The 19977-nt window shown below is 39.2% G+C and overlaps 1 protein-coding gene across 4 annotated transcripts; it reads left to right on the top strand.

Moving 5' to 3' along the window:
* The first annotated feature begins 1359 nt into the window (after window positions 1-1359).
* On the top strand, window positions 1360-18836 carry unkl (unk like zinc finger). 4 transcript variants are annotated; one of them, XM_061700766.1, is made up of 14 exons: window positions 1360-1450; window positions 3328-3537; window positions 4453-4629; window positions 5089-5222; window positions 5319-5454; window positions 6901-7018; window positions 7110-7194; window positions 7570-7724; window positions 8152-8329; window positions 8397-8486; window positions 9595-9822; window positions 10444-10634; window positions 11342-11599; window positions 11685-18836. In XM_061700766.1, the coding sequence occupies exons 1-14, from the start codon at window positions 1386-1388 to the stop codon at window positions 11838-11840; spliced, it is 2181 nt and encodes a 726-aa protein (XP_061556750.1). In that variant the 5' UTR covers window positions 1360-1385; the 3' UTR covers window positions 11841-18836. The 4 variants fall into 4 exon arrangements, with proteins under 4 accessions (XP_061556750.1, XP_061556752.1, XP_061556749.1 ...); XM_061700768.1 differs by having other exon boundaries at window positions 7558-7724; window positions 17835-18836; XM_061700765.1 differs by having other exon boundaries at window positions 7558-7724.
* Window positions 18837-19977: the final 1141 nt, after the last annotated feature.

Here is a 19977-nt window from a genome sequence, read left to right as displayed (position 1 = left end):
ATTTTGAAACTCCTCTCTCTAATCTAATTGGATGTTACTTGTCAGGCATCAAAACACTCAACATCAAGGTTTGCACTCAGAAATTGAAAGAGCACAAAGTGTTTTTTTTTTCTTAAATTACTTGCTCATTGTTTAAAAATAGATTTGAAGATGGAGTTAGTTTGTTATACATAAACAATACTTCCCACCCGAACCCCTAGCCGTACTGAAAATTCATTTAGTTGAACAATATGACTATGAATGTGCTTGTATTTAGCGGTGGTGCGAAGAACAAAACTGCACTGCACCACATTAACAGCTGAGGTGGTCACAATATTAGAAATGTGAGCATAGCTGCTTTACAAGTTTGCTTGAAATTGTTGTTCAATAATTTACAAGCAGAAAACAAAAAAGGGGGAATAACAGAACAAAGATTTTATGTAAGAACAGTTTTGGACAATTTGCAATCTGTGTTTGTGGAGGGGGGCAGAACGTGCCAAAGCAATTACAAGAGCCTAGTGCCAGTCTGATGCATAATTACAAGGCAGGGCACTCGGTGCACCTCAACAGCTGAATAATGGATTCAAAGTATAATTGCATTTGTAAATTTAAATCCCTTATGAGGGGATGAAAAGGGGGAAAAATCCCAAATACAGAAAGGAAAAGAAAAAAATAGAGTCAAGGAAACTGTGTAATGATGACAATTTTATTTTATTATGAGGGTGAAAAAGTGACAACTACAAGTTGATGCTCAGATGATGTCTGAATACAACATTGTGTCATCTCTTAAATTTTATGAGAAACAAAAAGAAGAGAAACAAATAGGACTTTTATAAGAAGAAAGCTGTAATATTTGAGAATTAAGTTGTAATTTTATTAGAATAAAGTTGTAATATTACAATAATAAAAAAATTTTTACACCCGAATTATGACTAAAGTCTACAAGAATCAAGTTGGAATGTTACTAGAAAAAAAGTTGCCATTTTGTAAAAAAAAAAAAAAAAATAGTCGTAATTTTATGAGAAAAAAATATTTTACAATAGGGCTGTAATATTACGAGAATAAAGATGGAATATTACAAAGACACAATCATAATTTAACACTTAAAAAACTTTATTTTATGAGGGAAAAGTCCTAATCTAAAAAATAATGAAGTTGTAGGGCTTTATTTAGCAGAGAAAATACGGGAATTTTATGTTAAAAAAACTAAAAAGTTACATCAGGATACAGGGTTATTTTTATCATGCAAGAATAAAGTCGTTGTTCTTTTATCTTGTAAAATGGTTTTGAAAGTGACTGCATATTCGCTGCTCACCACTCGGTGGCGCTCTTCGGAGGGGGCCGTGCTTGCGCCGTGGCGGAGCGACAGATAAAGGCGCATGCGCACTCGATTGTTTTGACTGAAAATGCCGTCGGTTTCGAAAACGGCGGCCAATGCGTCTCCTCAAAACGAGAAACCGACCCACTATACGTGAGTACGGCACCGCCGACGCGCCTCGCCCGCGCCGAGTGTGTGACTCGCAGGACGTGTGCGTCCTTCTCGCTTTGTTGCAACTCTTTGCGTGTGTGTTTAAAAATGGTGCTTTGCCAGGGCTTTGTGACTGTCCCCGAAAAAAACAAAACAAAACGGCCACTCTACGGGCTCCAGACGACAGCCTTTAATGTTTAACGACGTCGGGGTGGGGGGGTGGTTTCAAATAACGTCTCGCCGACTTGAAGAAACACCTCGACGACGTCAACTTTACGAGCTAAACGTGTTTTAACCACGAGCTGCTAGCTCTCTCCCCCGCGTCTGCTTGTCAAATAGCTCGGCCTTTATTTTGGCGTGTGCCCCCCTCCCCCCTCCTCCTCCTCCTCTCTCTTCGCTACGTGCTTTTATTGACGTACGCTCAAGGAATTATCACCAGGGTTGCGTCTGACTGGGCACGCACTGTGCTACGTGAATAGCGAGCACAACGCAAGTGACCAGAAATCTAAAACCAGTGTTTTCCCAACCCTAATTGAGCCACGGCAACTCATTTTGACTTTAGAAAATCTCAAGAAGCACCACCAAACATTACGACGACAGATTCCTTTTCCATAAAACCCCTTTGAAACGTAATGAGTACATTAAAGCCTGAACAGCCTTAAACTTTTTTAAACTTCAACCCATTCACTGCTAGCAGTTTTTAACCAACCTTTTTAGGGCACTTTAGAGAACCACGGAGTTTTGTGTTCTGAGACAAAATAAACAACAAAAGAAAGTACTCTTCTTTCACCACACCAAAAAAAGTTTGTTTCTGGCTTTTTCTGTTCTGTAAACATGGATTGGTTTCAGCAAAAACGTTACTATTACTATGAAGCAAAGAAAACAAGCTTTTTTTGTGACAACATGTCAAGCAGAACAGTGTCAGTGACTAATATTTTGAATTTTGTGACACCGTGACCACAGACTATAAAACAACAAAGAGAGCCTGAAAACGGGCTTTTGATGGCAAAATCATTTATTGACAGATATACAACTAAGAAACGTGTTGTGAGCGACGCTGACTGCTCGATTTGAACAGAAATGGTTTCTACTACCTTCTGCAAAACTCCCACTGTGTAATATACATCCTCTATTTGACTGTGAGGTGCCTGAACTTGTCCAACTTTCAACATGTTGCTGTTTTTCTCCCTCATAATCGATGTGACAAGCCGCGGAGATAGACGTTTATCTCTAACCGATCTCAACCACCACCCCGACCTGCCATCTAGTGGCCTCTGTTCGTCATTACAGTTATGTACAAGCTTGAATTTCACAGACAAGCTGAGGGGGGGGGGGGTCTTCCATAAGTACCCGTTGAAACACGTATTTGGCGAATATATTCGTCAGTAGTTTGTAACACGGTTTAAGGTTGCCATCTATGCAGTTTGTCGTTTGAATGCAATAGCCTTTGAACACCAAAACCACTCGCAAACGACAGGATTTCCTCGACTTTTGATGTTTTTCGTGGGGGGAAATGTGTATTATACACGAGATATGACGGTACTTTGTGCGAAATCCCAGCCTGTTCAATTGAACACAAAGGTGATATACTCACATAACTTATTCTGTTGTATGAATGGCAACAAATGCATACACAGGTTTAATTGCACCTTTTGACATGTAATGGAAGAGCATTTAAATGTTCTTACTGTCACTTTACGTCGCTGGCCTAGATAGATGAGCGAAGAATTTAGAATTTTCCCCACGGCAGCCGCGTTAGGAATCACTGCTGTAGACTCTGTTTAACCTTTTTCTTTTTTTTTTTTTTTTTTTTTTTTTTTTTTTTTTTGCATCAATTCGTTACTACAGCATTACCTGACTTGTCGTTTCCACCCATTTAGCTACTTGAAGGAGTTCAGGACCGAGCAGTGCCCGCTGTTCCTGCAGCACAAGTGCACGCAGCACAGACCATTTACGTGCTTCCATTGGCATTTTCTTAACCAGAGGCGGCGGAGACCCATCCGCCGGAGGGACGGCACCTTCAACTACAGCCCCGACGTCTACTGCACCAAATACGACGAGACCACAGGCATTTGCCCAGATGGAGACGAGTAAGTCGACAGTTGAGATTATTGTTTAAATGCCGGGGATCCTTTAAAGACGTCGTTACCTTTGCCAGAGAGCTTTGTTAATGTGGAACCGCCTGTCCAAAATTAGTAGGAAATCCACGTAAGTCTTTGTACATGAGGCCCCAGGTCTGTTAAATTGAGGTTCCACTGTACTGAGTTGAGGTTGAACACGTATTAGTATCAGGATAATGTCGTAATTTTACTAGAATAAAGCTTCAATATGAATAAAGTTTAGTATTAGGAAAATAACGTTGCAATATTGCCGGAAAAGTAATTTTGCGAGAAAAAAAAGTAACATAGCAAGCCGTAATATAATGTCATGATAAAGTTATGATATTAGGAGGAAAGGCAGGGAAAAAGTTACTTGGCAAAAAGATGCAATTTTATATAGAACAAAGTCGGAATAAAAAAAAAAGTAATAACGAAAGGTAAAATGTGAGAATAAAGTTATAATGGTACATTATTAAAGTAAGTAGTAATACGACACAAAGTGTTAATTTTTAGGAATCAGAACGTCTTAATTTTACTCCATTTATATCACAATATTGCTTCTTAGCTCATTCATGAATTCATCGATTCATGTGTACACCACTATCATGGTTTTAAACTCCATTTTACATTATATTTCTCAGGGGCAAAAAAAAAATTCTCGCCATCACTATGCCGCCCCTCACAATGGCAGTTGTTTTTATATGACCTTACCTGTTGCCATAGCAACTGTGTTACTACTTGAGATAGACAGAGTTTATTGGTGTCCCATGCAAGAAGAAGATACTAATGCAATATATTTGTCATGTGGGCTCCGAGTTACAAAACTACTTTTAAAAAAAAAAAACAAAAAAAAAACTGTTTTAATAATTTTGTCTGAAATAACAGTTTTCTGCCCACCTCTGTCAGTTGTCCTTATTTACACCGGACCACGGGAGACACCGAACGCAAGTACCACCTCCGCTATTACAAGACGGGCACGTGCATCCACGAGACAGACGCCCGGGGGCACTGCGTGAAGAACGGCCTCCACTGCGCGTTTGCCCACGGCCCGCATGATCTCAGACCTTCTGTATATGATATCAGGTGACCGCAAAAGCAAAGCTTTTGACGACCTGTGTACAGTTTTTTCTTATACAAACATACTTTTAGTTTCAGACTAGAAACAAAAAATCATCCAGTGTAGTTACTTGGATTTTTTTAACACAAGATTCACAATAGAAACAAAATGTCAGCCAGCGTAGCTACTCAGATTTATTTAACAATTCTTTAAAAAAATGTATTTTTTTAGTTTTTCATTATTATTTTTGACTTTGTAAAATGTTTTTTTGACTTAAAACATTATTTAGACACTATTTTTTTGTATTATTATTTTTTACTTATTTTTCGACTTTTGTTAAACTTGCCTTTTTTGTATTTTACGTATTCATTTCAACTTTTAAATAATTGTTTTCACTTGTTTTGTGTGTTCACTTTTTAAAATTATATTTGAAACTTAACCGAATCAGGCGTAATCATGTAAAAAATAATGAAATGTGCCAATAGAGAGATCCAAGCACAAGAGGCGCTCCAGAATGGCCAGCTGGGCTCCGGCGAAGGGATTCCCGACCAGCAGCCCGGCGTGTTAGCCAGCCAAGCCATGATTGACAAGACTCTGACGGAGGACCCCAGGTGGCAAGGTCAAAGCCGCCAGTCCATTTCAAGTACTGTTAACTTTGAAATGCTCATTAGTGAAAAGGGAAGATGAGAGTTGTCGTGTCTTTTTTTTCACGCAGACACCAACTTTGTTTTAGCGAACTACAAAACGGAGCAGTGCACCAAGCCGCCCAGACTGTGCAGACAGGGCTACGCTTGTCCACACTACCACAACAGTCGAGACCGCAGACGCAATCCGCGCAAGTACAAGTACAGGTGAGCCATGACTAAAAGAATAAAAAAAACAATGGAGGGTCCAAATAATGTATTTCAGTAATTCAATTTTAAAAAGTGAATTACATATTTTACACATGGGAAAATATGTTTAGAGGGTCAGTTCATAACTAATTTCGATATTAAAAATTATTTTGATGGCCGTTCATTTGCTATAGTTGTTGTCCTCATTTGGGAGGGATGGACCTTATCCCAGCTGACTTTGTGTGAGAGGCGGAGTATACCCAGGACTGGTCACCAGCCAACTGCAGGGTGCTTATTGTCGCGCTGTCAGGCGACATCCTCGCATCTCCGAAATCACTACCTTTCAGGGGAAAAAAAATAACAAAAAATTACTTGCTGGGGTTAACAAAACGCCACATCATTCAAATTAATATTATACCTTATGTTGATTGATACCATGGACTGTTGTGCACCAACATCAACACAATCTCCTCAAAATAATGTTCAATTGCTAAGTTGCTAAAACATTTGTTTTGATTAATTACGCTGTCATTGATTAGAACGGTAGGGACATGTCGACTGGCAGTGGCCGTCAAAGGTTTTACACAATTGTAAGGCTTTCATACTAAACAAAGTGTAAACGACTGTGGTTGCACCATCTTCCCAAACTCTTTTTCAAAGATCTAAGAGCTGTGAATGATGCAATTTATAAAAAAAAAAAAAAAAAAAGTCATGGTGATGTAATAGGCGGAAATTAATCTGCACGTAAACCTATCGCCACAGCTCACAGGATTCCTTCAGCAACGAAGGAATGCACCTGGAGATTTTGAATGAAAAAGGCCTACTCAAATCTATCTAACCAAAATAATCGTTGTAGTCTAAAAAACAGACTTTTACAGTAATCTTGAGGCAGCATAATGCCACAAGGTTCCCGTGGAGTCAAGAAGGGGTGGAGTTATGTGACACTTCTCCACAGTTGGAAATGTCCAAGAGAGTTAATAGATGTGCTCTCAAGCTATTTTCAACACTTTAGATTGGTTAATTACTTGTTTAAAAAAAAAAAGAAGAAAAAACAACACGTGGGGACTGACCAGTATTATCAATTTAAAAAAATAAAAAAAAACACATTAAATTTACCAGATTTGGACACAGCGACCATACAGACAGAACCATTATTAACACCTATGGACATTTTTGAGTCATCAATGAACCTAAAATGCATGTTTTTGAACCCGGGTCCTCTCAACTGTGAAGCAGATGTGCTAACCATCGTGCTGCCTCATTTTGATTGTATGTTATGTTCTCCAGCAGTATTATGTTCTCCAGCAGTAAGCTTTATTGATCAAAATTATTTTAAAAAAGATGAAATGTTACTGTTTGATGAATTAATGAGTTTCATTTGTGACTTAGACTACTGAAACAAATTAATTGCGATGCACCTGGCTGTTACAGGCAAATGTTTTCCATTGTAATATCACACAACAGGTCGACTCCATGCCCCAGTGTGAAACACGGCGACGAATGGGGCGAGCCCTCCAAGTGCGACAGCGGCGATGCTTGCCAGTATTGTCACTCGCGCATGGAGCAGCAGTTTCACCCAGAGGTGGCTATCAAGTTTATCCTTTATCAATGCAACTATCAAGCCAAACGTTAGTATCTAACCGTGGTTCCTTCTTTTTCCCCCCACTCCCAAGATCTACAAATCCACCAAGTGCAACGACATGCGGCAAACCGGGTACTGTCCCCGGGGGCCCTTCTGTGCCTTTGCACACGTAGAAAGTGAGTCATTCAAGGCACAGTTACAAACAAGTAATAAAAGGAGACAAATTTAAGCAAACTGTGATAACAGTTATAATAAACAGTTACTGGAATAGCACTCAGCAAAGGCCAACTTGTTAACAGCAAAAAAACAACGGTCACACGCCCTTTTTGTTAGTGTCCTTGTTCGTCTGTAGGCGACTTCCTGTTTCATAGAGGATGAGGCATTAATGATAAGAGTAATTAGTTGTGGTGTGAATGTGGGTGTGATTACTTGTTTAATATGTTAGGCGAACTCACAACCCTAATGAGGACAAGCTCTATTGAAACGGCATGGATGGCTACAGCGCACACGCTAAAATGTTAGCTGACTCATTCCGTCAGGTCTCCCCTCAGGAATCCCCTCTGGCGAGGACACCATGAGCTCGTTGCTAACGGCCATGCATTCCAGCTCGCATTGCCAGCCAGGCTCGCACCAGTATTGCGAGTGTCCGGTGGGCGAGTGGACGACGGCCGTCGGCTCCGGCACCAGCAACGGCCAAGTGGCGAGTGTAAGTATATATTGGTTATACATGGGCCAGTGATTGAAAAGTACTTACTGTTTTGCATTCGTGCATAACAATACAGCTGATGAACATCAACCATGTCACACTTTTTTTCCCCCCCATAGATTTATTGATTGGTCAGAATTACTTAATTGGTCTGAAAATTCGTTCATCTATCTATGACAGCGATGTATAGTGACAGCCAGATACAGCTAGATGACAGATGACAGAAGATAGAATTGACCCAAGTGCCCATCATTTAAGTATATTTGACAATTTGCAATATAAAGCATTGGCTCAGTAAAGGTTGGGAAGCACTGCATTAGGTTCGACAGGTGTACCTAATGAAGTGTCCGATGTGTACCATCATGAGATTAAATGCATGGGAAAATAAACACGTGCTCTGTGGCCCCAAACCGCCTCCCGTTTTCAGACACAAAACAGCGTCTTTTGTGCGGTCAACCCCTTGGCGTCGAGCTTCACCTCCAGCATAACGTCCAGCTTGGCCTCCAGCATTGGCTCGGACAACTCCTCCCCGACCACCTTGTCCACCATGAACGCAAAAGCCACGCCGTTCTATCCCGGGAGCAACACGGTGGAGTCAGTCATAGGTACGACGGTGTCGAACATTTGCTGTTTCTCACTCAAAATCTTTTTAAACTTATTTCCCTTACTCAGGATCCGCTCTGGACCTCAACTTTAGCGACATTAACGTTGCATCGCTCGATAAGGAGCTAGAAGAACAAGACAACAATGTTGGACTGGAAAGTAAGGGCGAGGAAGATTGAAAATGTATGCAGACATGACATGCATGGAGGGAAAATTGTGGCCACCATATAGAAATCGCGTGTACAAAAAATGCTACATTGCCGGCACAAAATACTAATTTGTGGCCACAAAGTGGATGGATGGATGGATGGATGGATGGGAGAGAGAGAGAGAGAGAGATCGATCGCTCGATAGACTCGATTAATCTAAGGAAATTCACTTGCAGAAGTCTCCACAATGAAAACACCACATGGCACAGCTGGCATTACAAATGACTAATATTAAAGATATGAAAAATATTATATCTGGACAAGTCTTTAAAAAAATAACAGACTAAAGTTAAATGTATAATTCATCCAGCCATTTTCTGAGCCGCTCCTCCTCACTAGGGTCGCGGGCGTGCTGGAGCCTATCCCAGCTGCTATCGGGCAGGAGGCGGGGTACACCCTGAACTGGTTGCCAGCCAATCGCAGGGCACATACAAACCATTCACTCAGTCACACCTACGGGTAATTTAGTCTCTCCAATTAATGCATGTTTTTGGGAGGAAACCGGAGTGCCTGGAGAAAACCCACGCAGGCACGGGGAGAACATGCAAACTCCACACAGGCGGGGCCGGGGATTGAACCGGGTCCTCAGAACTGTGAGGCTGACGCTCTAACCAGTCGGCCACCGTGCCGCCATGTATAGTTCAAAAGTAGGAAAAAAGCAAGTAAACTTGTGCATGAAATTGGGTAATATAATCAACTCACCTTTATTTCACACTACAACGCAGCAACTGCAAATTACTGTACATAAAACAAAGACAACCGCAGGACTGCAAATTACTGTACATAAAACAAAGACTATCATAACTCCCTTTACATTCCCATTTAGCATACAGAAGGTGCACTTTTATTCGCTAAGTTGCACGTGCTAAGCTGTTAGATGACGAGAGCAAGATTGAGGTCTTCAAAAACCAGTTTGCACCCGCCGGGATCGTGTATGTCTGCCAGGGTGTTCAGTGTGCAATTTTTTTTCCCCATTTCATGTCTGGGCCTAACACAAAAATGCGTTCACCCACCATGTATTTGGACTACAAAGTCACCTCTTTATCGTACCTCCCAAGGTCAAAGGATGCTCGGCGGCTCGGCCCCGGTCAACATTCCAGGCTCGCTGGCGCGCTCGTCATCCTTCAATTCCTCCTCGTCGCTGTCCACCTCGCCACTGAGCTCGCTGTCGCAGTCGCAGTCCCTGCTGTCCGCAGTGTCGCATCACAACCACACCGCTAACATGTTGGCCAAGCAGGAGCACAGCCTGCTGGGAACGCCCACGTCGTCTTCCCAGAACTCCTTAGGTATTTGTCAGCTTCCAATTGAAATGCATGAAAATGCTCGAGTGGCGCATCCAGTTAGGAGGTTTTACTTTTTCACATAAGGCCCGCACAATTTGTATGGATCTTTTTTTCCCTTGATGAATAAAATCATTGTTTAGAAACTGCATGTTCTATTTTCTTGGGTTGTCTTTGTGAGACAATACAATTGATAGAGGGAAAAATAAATCAAAAAGGGGCAGCAAGTACTTGTTCATGGCACTCTAACATGACGAAACTTGATGACAGTTGATTATTATTGTAAAGAATGAAAATAAAACAAGTTTGTAAAGAATGAAAATAAAACAAGTAATGGTACTGGAATTTCCCTCGGAATTAGTAAAGCATCTAGTAAACAGAATTATCCTGTCTTCTAAACACAGCTTAGAAGATTTATTTATTTGAACTGTCAGTCTGTGTTTTATTATTCTGGCATAGATTGCTGTCAGTGCCAACATAAAAAAATTGTATTGAAATCTGTGGCGCTATCAACTGATTCTCATGGATATCAATTTAAGTATTTTCATATTTTTAGCCATTACGATTGTTGTAGTGATGGAAATATACAGTTCAAAAGTGTTTGTTTCCATATTCGACCCGGCCCAGGCTTGAACGGCGCCAGCAGCATTTGGGACTTTGTGAGCGGCAGCTTCTCGCAGAGTCCGTCGCCTGTCTTCAGCAGCCTGACGTCTGCGGCGGGCGGCGGCAGTGGTGATGTATCGCGTCTCTTTCGGGAACTGGACGAGGCCAAGAGGAAGATCAAACAGTGCGAGGAGGCCTGGCACCAGGTCAAACAGGTACGCCTTCAAAATGGGATGAAATACTGTTATATGACCCTTTTAACAGTCAACGTCCTGGTACAGGGAAAGTTCAGTGTGGGGGGTTGGGATCATTGCGGTGAGCTGCTAAATTCATTGAAAACCTAAGGATTTACCTGATCCACAACTGTACTAGACACAACTGGTACCATCTCTGAACTAATTGCAGTTCACTCAAAAGACACAAACACTGGATCAAATGTATATTGTAATCTGCGAATTTCTCCCATTTCCGTGTGAAAGCGCCTGTCTCAGGTAAAAAGTTTCTTTCCATTTAGTGAAAGTCTTTGGCAGTGCCCATCCTTTAGTTCAGTGTTGGAGGATCTAGTTTGTACTTCCTTTCCACCCCCGTAATTGTTTACTTGCATGCACCAAGCAATATTTTACATAGATAACAATTATTTTTAGTGATGACATTCTTTCTTATAAAAAACAATTGTAGACATGTTTTGGTATTTTATTTTTTGAAAGTAGGTGTTTATGTACTGGTTGGACCATTGTGTAGTTCTTCACAAAACTGACTTGTCAGGCAGCTATCCCAGCCTCAATTGCCTCCTTTATACAGCCTTTCAAAGCCGCTGTTATGTGCCTACATTCGCTTATTGGAATTTTTACAGTAAAAATAACCAGCATCAAAAAAACAATCCAAAGTGTCGTCACGAGCTTTGGGAACAATTTGTCCACAGGCGTGCGAAACATGCCAGAAAGATGCCCACGAAGCCAAGGAACAAGCCAAGGCAGCGGAGGTAGAGCGGCAGTTGGCCGAGCAGAAACGGGATGAGACGGAGCGCAAGATGAAGGACCTCCGGGGGAACTTTGACGCTCTGTGCCGGGCGCCCGGAGCACCGCTCCTCCGCAGCTACGGCGAGCTGGACCAGCTGCCCCTGTCCAAGCTGCACTTGCTCAAGAACCAGCTGCGCAACGACCTCGACCTCATAGATGGGGTAAGAAAAGAACACCTCACGCTTGCGCACACCAAAGTGCATTCGTAACCCGCGTATGTCACATGTGTCTCTTCTCCCCTAACAGGTCATATATTTACTTCAGTCAAAGAAATGCGTAGTTTGCCAAAAGCACGACCGAAGCATTGTGCTGCAGCCGTGCCAACATTATGTTCTATGCGAGAGCTGCGCGTCCAGCAAAGCCGAATGTCCCTACTGTCGAACAAAAATACTCAAGTGGTGATGTATGCTCACACACCAGAGGTTCTATGTAGAAAAAAAATAAGATATCAAAAAAGAATCGATATCAAATTTTGTATATTTCATACAGCAATTCAATGTAGAATGAAATGATGCTTGACTCATAAGTATATATAACGTTGAATCATATACAGGGGTTTTGGATGTTTAGTTTTTGCTCATTTTACGTGGTAAACATCTTTAGTGAGCAAACAATTATCTTCAAAATACTCAATTACGCTACAATAGCTAAACTATACAGTATATGTATATGCATCTCAGTAAGTTAGAAAATTATGGAAAACTTCATTAATTTCAGTAGTTTAATTCAAAAAGTGAAACTCGTTTAGATTCACGACACACAGTGAAATATTAATAAATATTTTTCGCAGTTTTGACTATTATGGCTTGCAGTAGGGCTGCACAATTAATCACATTTTAATGGTGATCGCGATTTTGGCTGACACAATTAAAGGAGCCTGATTGTCGGCAATTTTATTTTATTTTTATGTTTTTTATTTTACATTTAAGTAGAGCAAAGATTGGTGCCAGCGCCTCGGAAAGGGGTCGACATCCGCTTTCTACATGTTTTGATTCAGGGCAAGAGACTTTAAACAAGAAGCCGTAAGAGTGCAGCAGAGTTGAGTTGTCTGCCCTGCAGGTCGGTAACACAACTAACTAATCTGTTTAGTTGTAGAAAAATGGCAAAATACTGGACAAGGAAAACGTGATCCCCTCATGCAATTATTTCTTCAAAGTAGCATTAAATACACTAATATATTTATTCAGTTAGCCCTTAGTAAAATTTAATTTCTTGGGTAATTGTTTTTTAAATTATCCATCATTTATTCTTATTTAAAGATTCATTTTGTACTTTACATATTGTTTGTTGAAAAGTAATGCAATAAACATCGATTTTTTCCTAACATGAGGAATAATCGCGATTAATAATTGCAATTACAATATTGATCAAAATAATCGTGATTATTATTTTCGCTATAATCGTGCAGCCCTATCTCACAGCTAACAAAAACGCGGAATTCACCATCTCTGGAAATTAGAATATTTCAATAGAAACAATCACAATGCTTTTTTGAATACAGTTACAATAGAAACAATCACAATGCTTTTTTGAATACAGAACTTAAGAGTTTGCCTTCTGAAAATTATTTTCCCAGATGTGTTTAAATTAATCTATATAACATTTTCAATTCAACAACAGTCCTGGAATAAATGAACTTTTCTGCGGTATTCTAATTTATTAAGATGCACCTGTAATTTCACTTCAAATGACCTGTCAGCGTTTATGAACAAATTAACAAATCTAATGTGAGTTTTTTACCCGACAGAATTGAATGTGTCCTGGATCTTCATCGTTATCAGACGCACTTAGTAATAATTCAACAATAATAATAATTTCATAAAGACACTGATGGAAACATTTTCTATTCAAGACGAGAAGCTTACGGCATTGCATTGACTGTTCTTCTCTAAATAATCTATCCCAATGCAGGAGAAGGCCAAAGTCACTTAAAATGGGCAACAGTTAGACATCCACTTTTCCTTTAGATAAAGAGGAACGTGTTTTTAAATGGTCAATTATTCACTTGTATTTTGGGAGAACATAATGTGAAATTTAACACTATGCAGAATGAATCTTTGATGTTACAAAAAAAACCAACACTATTTGTATTGCAAAATGATCATTTTTGTCAAGTGTTTCAGGTATTAGTACTGAATGTTCCTCTTTAAGTAAAAACCCCAAATATTCGTTGATATGAATGCAGCCAGTCAAGAAATTATTCTGACCAATTTTCTGAAGATTTCTTAATTAAAGCACTTTGTTGACGTGGGACTATTAAAAGGGTATAGAGACAATTTCTTTAAGCTGCTTTGTAGGTTTTTTTTTTTTTTTTTTAACTAGTCATACTTTTTATAAACATACCTATAAGTATAAGCTAATGCTTTTTTTGTGTACTGTGAAACATAAATGGAATATTTCATGTTTCCTGTTGTTAAATCATGGCATGATTCTTCATATTAAGATTTAATAAGAAAATAAAAGTATTTAATAGTTTCTACTTTCATAGAATTACAAATACACAAAAAAAATCAATTAAGTGCAAATTTAAGATGCATTTTAGGCATAACCAGCAGCTGTAATATGTATAAAGGTGCACACACGCTACACGTGTTTCAATCAATTTTGGTTTTTGTAAAGATTTATATGGAGGAGCATGTATTGTTTTTTTTTTTTTGTGTGTAGGAAACTAGCCTCCAGAACATATCGGCCTCCAGCTCTAAAGTGCCTTAAACTCAAATTGTAGGAGCGGAAAAGCTTTTTTTGTGAAATGTGTCAAACAAGTTGACGTAAACACCACGACCACATGCATATTCGACCCAGTTCCGTTAATATTATTTGATAGAACATTGCCAGTGCCTGCGTCCTTGTCGTTGGCCGCGTCGCTCTTTTGAGATTTGGTCTTTTCTTTCCTGGTTGTATGCAAACAAAGGGCACATGCATTTGTATAGAAAAAGCTCTCAAGACAATTCCCGAGGTTAACTTCATCGAGTCCGTCTGAAATGACCTTCTACTGTGTTAATGAATCGTCTCTCCCTCTCTCTGTCTATCTCGCTTTAAAAATGAATATGAAGTCTGCAGGTGCAATTGATTTTGCTACCTGTTAAGTTTACATTCCCCAACGTGACAAAGCAGCGCAACGGAAAAAATATTGCAAAAGATGTACTGTACGTTCGCTGATCACTGAGTTAAAGAGGCGGACGGGGCTGCTATGATTCGGCCATGCACGACATTTAGAGTTGGCTCGCATCTGGACCGGCAGAGGTGTTGAAGCAGGTTACACATAACTAAGCTTTTAATATTTTCAATGTTATAACTGATTTTTTAAATGTGAGACCCCACGCATGATGAGGACAAAAATCGGTGTGTGCGCTTTCTCCTATGATAGTCTGTGGTGCACAGTTTGCCCTGGCAAACTCTCCTTGCCATTTTGATTGTGAGGGAATGACACGTAATACAAACACTTGACACAGCCCTGACTGGTTCCGAACAGATCAGGAAAGCACTTGAACACACCCCACACCGCAGGATAATTGCTCATGTTAATCTTTGAGAGACCTTGGATAATTGGCCCTTTTCATCACAGTAGTGGGCACGTGTGTACACTGCTCAAGACTAATAAGGCTAGCAACCTCTTAATCACAAATCCCCACAAATGAGACCACTTACCGTTTTGACACTAGAAACTGATGCTTCCTTCCAGAAAACTGGGAAGTCGGACATTTCGGAGTTCGAATGAACTCGCCTTCACCAAAATGCACAATTTTGTTATTATGTGTCATTTAATGGTCCGCAGCTTAAGAAACACTTCTACAAATCTCTGCAAATGTCAAATAATCACTTCTACAAAAGTCCAAGGAAATCACAATGTCTCGTCACTCGTGAGCTATTTTTTTTAATCACTTCTACAAAAGTCCAAGGAAATCACAATGTCTCGTCACTCGTGAGCTATTTTTTTTAACAGGTCCGAGGGCTACTCATTTGGTTGCTAGGTGCTACTCATGGGCACTAGTTTGGTGAGGATCAGCCCCCCTCCTCCATGCTTATGACACGCAGTATGATTTTTTGTTTTTTGCCAGCTGTCTGCACTGGTGCACTTCGAGCCCCGAATCTAAAATTTGTGAGCGCGAACTGCATAGCAAATGCTAGCCCCTACAAAGACAGTACGGCTTCATTTTTTTTTCTCTTCTACCCCCCCCCCCTCCACGAGCCCCCCCTCGTGGAGGTAGCACTTCATCACCGCGCTGTCAAATTCCACTGGTCAGTTAGTGTGTCTATCCAGGCGCACAATACAAATACACCCTCGCCTCCACCGCATCGACATCACCGAGCAGTCAAGTTAATGTTACTTATCAGAAGCTAAAGCTAATTTGTGTAACCAACATAACTCCATGCAGCTCTGCTTATCTTTTGGCTTTGATACGATGTTTGAGCCACTTTGGTCCTGTCGTTGTGTAAATTGGTGCGGAGGCCTATGCACTCGCTCCGGGAATAGGCAGATCACACATTTACTTAGTTGCATAATTTCACACTTTGTAGTCCCCTTTGTTATTCTGGGGGGAAAAAATAAAAAATCATCAAGCTTGGCCAAAAATATTCAGCATTTTGTCGGGACTGATGACGGTCAAGTTATTTTACAAACAAGACAAACGCGAGCTTGTTGTGGTCGTTGGCCTTTTTGTTTTCAAACATTACGTCAGCGCTTTGACTTCAAACCCAATTTAAGCATGTCCTAAGCACTGATCAGTATCTTTTCGACTTCCCAGCAGCCTTGAACGCAGCGCTTAACCTTAAGAAAAAGTGTTGTTTTTTTTTTTTTTTTTTTGTAAGCCAAGGGACAAGCGAGGTTTTCATTAGAATGAATGACAGCACAGCAAGCTACATCTACTCATTTTTATACAGTTTGTATTTTTACATGCGACACAAAAAGCAGTCCTAAAGCTTCCGCTGTTGCGTGATATGAAAATGAACAATAATTATTAATTTGCTGTATTTGTGTCACTGTATTTCAATTGACACCTTTGATGTAGTTAAAACGCTTATTAGTGACTATGGGGAAAAGTATTTGTGTAGTTCCTTCACAATTTTTTCTTTTAAATCTAATTAAGTATTTGTGTAGTTCCTTCACAATTTTTTCTTTTAAATCTAATTACATTTGTACAATTGTGCTAGGATTTTTGTAACTGCCCTTGCAATGATGTCACAGACCTGTACTGCAGTAAATTGTCAAAAGTTTGTGTTTACTTGTTTTGTTATTTTTTTATTTTTTAAACTGTTTAATTTGACAGGGTCCTTTGGTCGTCGTCATTTTGCCTGTAAAACAACAACAACAAAACAATGATGTCTCATGCAAAATGTAGATTAACAAACCAAAGCGATGTTTCCAGTAGCTGTCCAAATATTCAAAAAGATTCTCTTTTTAAAACAGAACTCCACGCATCGCTGGGGAGCCTTTCGAGACTTGGAATTCCGTTTTTGGGGTCTGTCGATATTTCACTTAGCGGCTAAATAACAGCACTATGCCGATGGGCTTTTGCTTCTAACTTCAAAGCACTTGAGCCTTTGTTTGTTGCAGTTTTACCAAAGACCTGTACATTTTGCTTTCATTTTTATCCCTTTCTGTAATAAATGGAAGTTACTAAAATTAAAAAAAATAATAATAATATAATCACCTACTACCTTAAATAGTTAATTAGCAGTAATAAATTAAGTGTTTTTCTCTCACTCGACAAAAAAATGCAGACAAATCCTGACCAAGTGTTTTTCCGGCCAATTTAAGAACAGTGAAGGAATTGAATGTGCTCTTGAAGTGGCCATATCAGCTTCACTTTTCTCAACTTGTATTGACTCTCAATACATTACAATATGTATACAGTGGATAGTTATTCATTTATATACTGTTTATGATACTGTACAGTGCTTTGGATTCAGCATCTAGAAAGTGAGGCATCTAGAAAGTGAGGCTATCTGGCAGATACAGACTTAATTATCCCAACAAAACAATCCAAAAAGTCCAGTTTGTAAGTTTGTAATAACAGCAATTAGCATTACTTTTTTGCATTTTTATGATTGGATTTGCGTTCTCTCGAGAGATAAAATTGTCAAATTCCTCTGAATTAGGATCCAAAAATCGAGTGCCTTCCACGGGTCAAGTGGACGACGATGTTCCGTCATCTTTTATTTGGGCCAATTTCGCTAAAAGGTTTAAAAGTGGTGGATAGTCGACCCTTTCCCCGTTAACGTGAAAACCACTTTTACAAAACAGAGCACACTTCTCTGCTGCAACCAACAGAGGCGCTGCTGAGTCTTTCTCATTTTGAGAACAACAACATGACGTTACGTATGGGAACATGCAGAGAGAGATTGGTACGGAACGATTTTTCAACACGCAATTTCATTTCCATTTGATTTCTTTAGCAAATGAAGGCGTAAAGTGAAGCTAACTCCAGGAAGTGGTCAGACGTCAGCGTGGAAAGGGTCTGTTTTTCCCTTCATGGTCTGTATTTGCCATTCCATTCAAGACATGAACTTCAAAACGGCAATATTGAGCCATTTAGGACACAATTTAGATGAATCCGGCACCAAATGGGAAACAAAAAGTACCAAATACAAAGAATCTTGTAAATGAACTGTACACGGCATACTTTTGAATCTGTTTTGCATTCTAGTTGTGTTTGTCGTCTTTTTTTAATTCTTTTTTTTAATACTATGAACATGCGAACCTGAAGGTTTATGCAATCTTGTACACGTTTAATGACGTCGAGTGTGATGTTTGAATTGAAAATGACTTTACTCGTGCGATTGTTATGGAAAGTACAAAAAGAATCAATGTGGAACCGGCTGTTCCACGTACTGTAGAAATGTTGTTGTTATTAACTGTTTGAAGCCCTGAAATATTGAATGTATTGTTCTAAATTAGATATTCAATGAAGAGGTCACTGGAATATTAATACTACAGAGCACAGTTCATTCATTTTGATGTAGCAACTAGTTGTAAACTGCTATTCAATAAAAACAAATGTATTAGCACTAAGTTTTTTTTTTTCTCCCAGGTTAATGCATTGATTGAATGAAATCTAGATTTAATGGGTTTATTCCTGTCAGTGGGGTTGAATATTTGAATATTTTTTTGTGACAATATGTAGGAATTCAAGATGATAATCACAAGAATTATACTGTCGGTATCTCGATTCTGTGTTGTGTGCACAAACATACCGTATAGGTGCAAGTCTTATTACCAGATTTTTTTTTCTATTATTATTTTGGTTTTATATATTAAAGATTGTGTACTGCATATTTTCTGTAGTGTATGACTAGTTAACACTTGTTAAATTGTTACACTGCGGTGTTGTAATGGTTTACAGCATTCACAAGATTATTTTTTATCATTCTTGACAATTAAACAAATTTTTCATCTCCCACGAGTGTTTTTCCATTTAATTGAAGTAATGATTATAGTCCCTCAAAGGGAAATTTAATTTGGCAATGCACTCGATTCATTTATTTGCCCATGTATTAAATACTTTGTTGCTCTCCAGAGATATAAATGCATGTGTGTGTGTATATATATATATATATATATATATATATATATATATATATATATATATGTATATATATATATATATATATATATACAAATTATATATCTCCATCTCAAAAATTTACAAAATCACCCCAATTTCAAAACAAAACTTTTGAGGACTCAAGTTTATTTGTATAGCCCTTAATCACAAAAGAGTCTCAAGTGGCTTCACAGGCCCACAGTTGGCAATGATTGACGACAATTAAATCAAAAGGACTATTTATGATTTTATTCCCACAATACCTTGCAGTATATTGTCTGGAAGTGAGGAAACCCCTGTATAGTCCAAACCGAGTGAGCGATTTGGGAAATGTGCATGCATTCTAGTATATGGCTTTCCAAAAATATGGTTTGTTTAAATTATCTTTTTAATGTATGCTTTTAAGTATACTGTAATGTTACTCTAGAAACTATGCTAAAAGTGAAGAGAGAACTCTACGCCTTTATCAACGAATCATACTTAAAGCCACACCATTAGGTACACAAGCAACAACAACAAAATGTCAAATGTCTTGTTTTCCAATCAGTTTCTCATGATATGTCTGCAGTTTGTTTTCCTCCCACCAGATGGCAGCCTAACCACTTCAGTCCACTGGTTAACATTCAAGCCCTTTAGGGATCACTGTTCAGCACCTGACCTGACAGATTAAACACTAAAGCATCATTTAAAATAATAATAATAAATATTACACTATGGATCAGCACATTTTAGTGTAATAAATGGGTGAGACGACGTAAATAATGCGTTAATTTACACGTCGTAATGCATTCAACAACCTGCAGAGAAACAAAACTCGGGCTAATTTTCGAAAACCGCTCTAATTATTTTGCTAGTGTATTGTACATTTTTAAAAAAAAGAAAAAAGGTTTTACCTTATTACCTTTATCGAGAAACTCTGCACAGAAAACTCCGGAGGCGAATGAAACGGGCTCGTTTACAGCGTTGCCTTCAAGTGCTGTAAGAAATACGGACGT

The sequence above is a fragment of the Phycodurus eques genome, chromosome 16, assembly GCF_024500275.1.
Source record: "Phycodurus eques isolate BA_2022a chromosome 16, UOR_Pequ_1.1, whole genome shotgun sequence".
Lineage (NCBI taxonomy): Eukaryota > Metazoa > Chordata > Actinopteri > Syngnathiformes > Syngnathidae > Phycodurus > Phycodurus eques.
This window is presented reverse-complemented; position numbering and strand designations above follow the sequence as displayed.

Bases quoted from the DNA above. Each gene is read 5' to 3' on its own strand.
- unkl (XM_061700765.1), top strand. From the start codon at position 1,386: ATGCCGTCGGTTTCGAAAACGGCGGCCAATGCGTCTCCTCAAAACGAG. The intron at 5,223-5,318 runs GTCAAAGCCGCC...TTTTTCACGCAG, and splicing joins GGAGGACCCCAGGTGGCAAG to ACACCAACTTTGTTTTAGCG. The intron at 7,195-7,557 runs GTGAGTCATTCA...TCATTCCGTCAG, and splicing joins TGCCTTTGCACACGTAGAAA to GTCTCCCCTCAGGAATCCCC.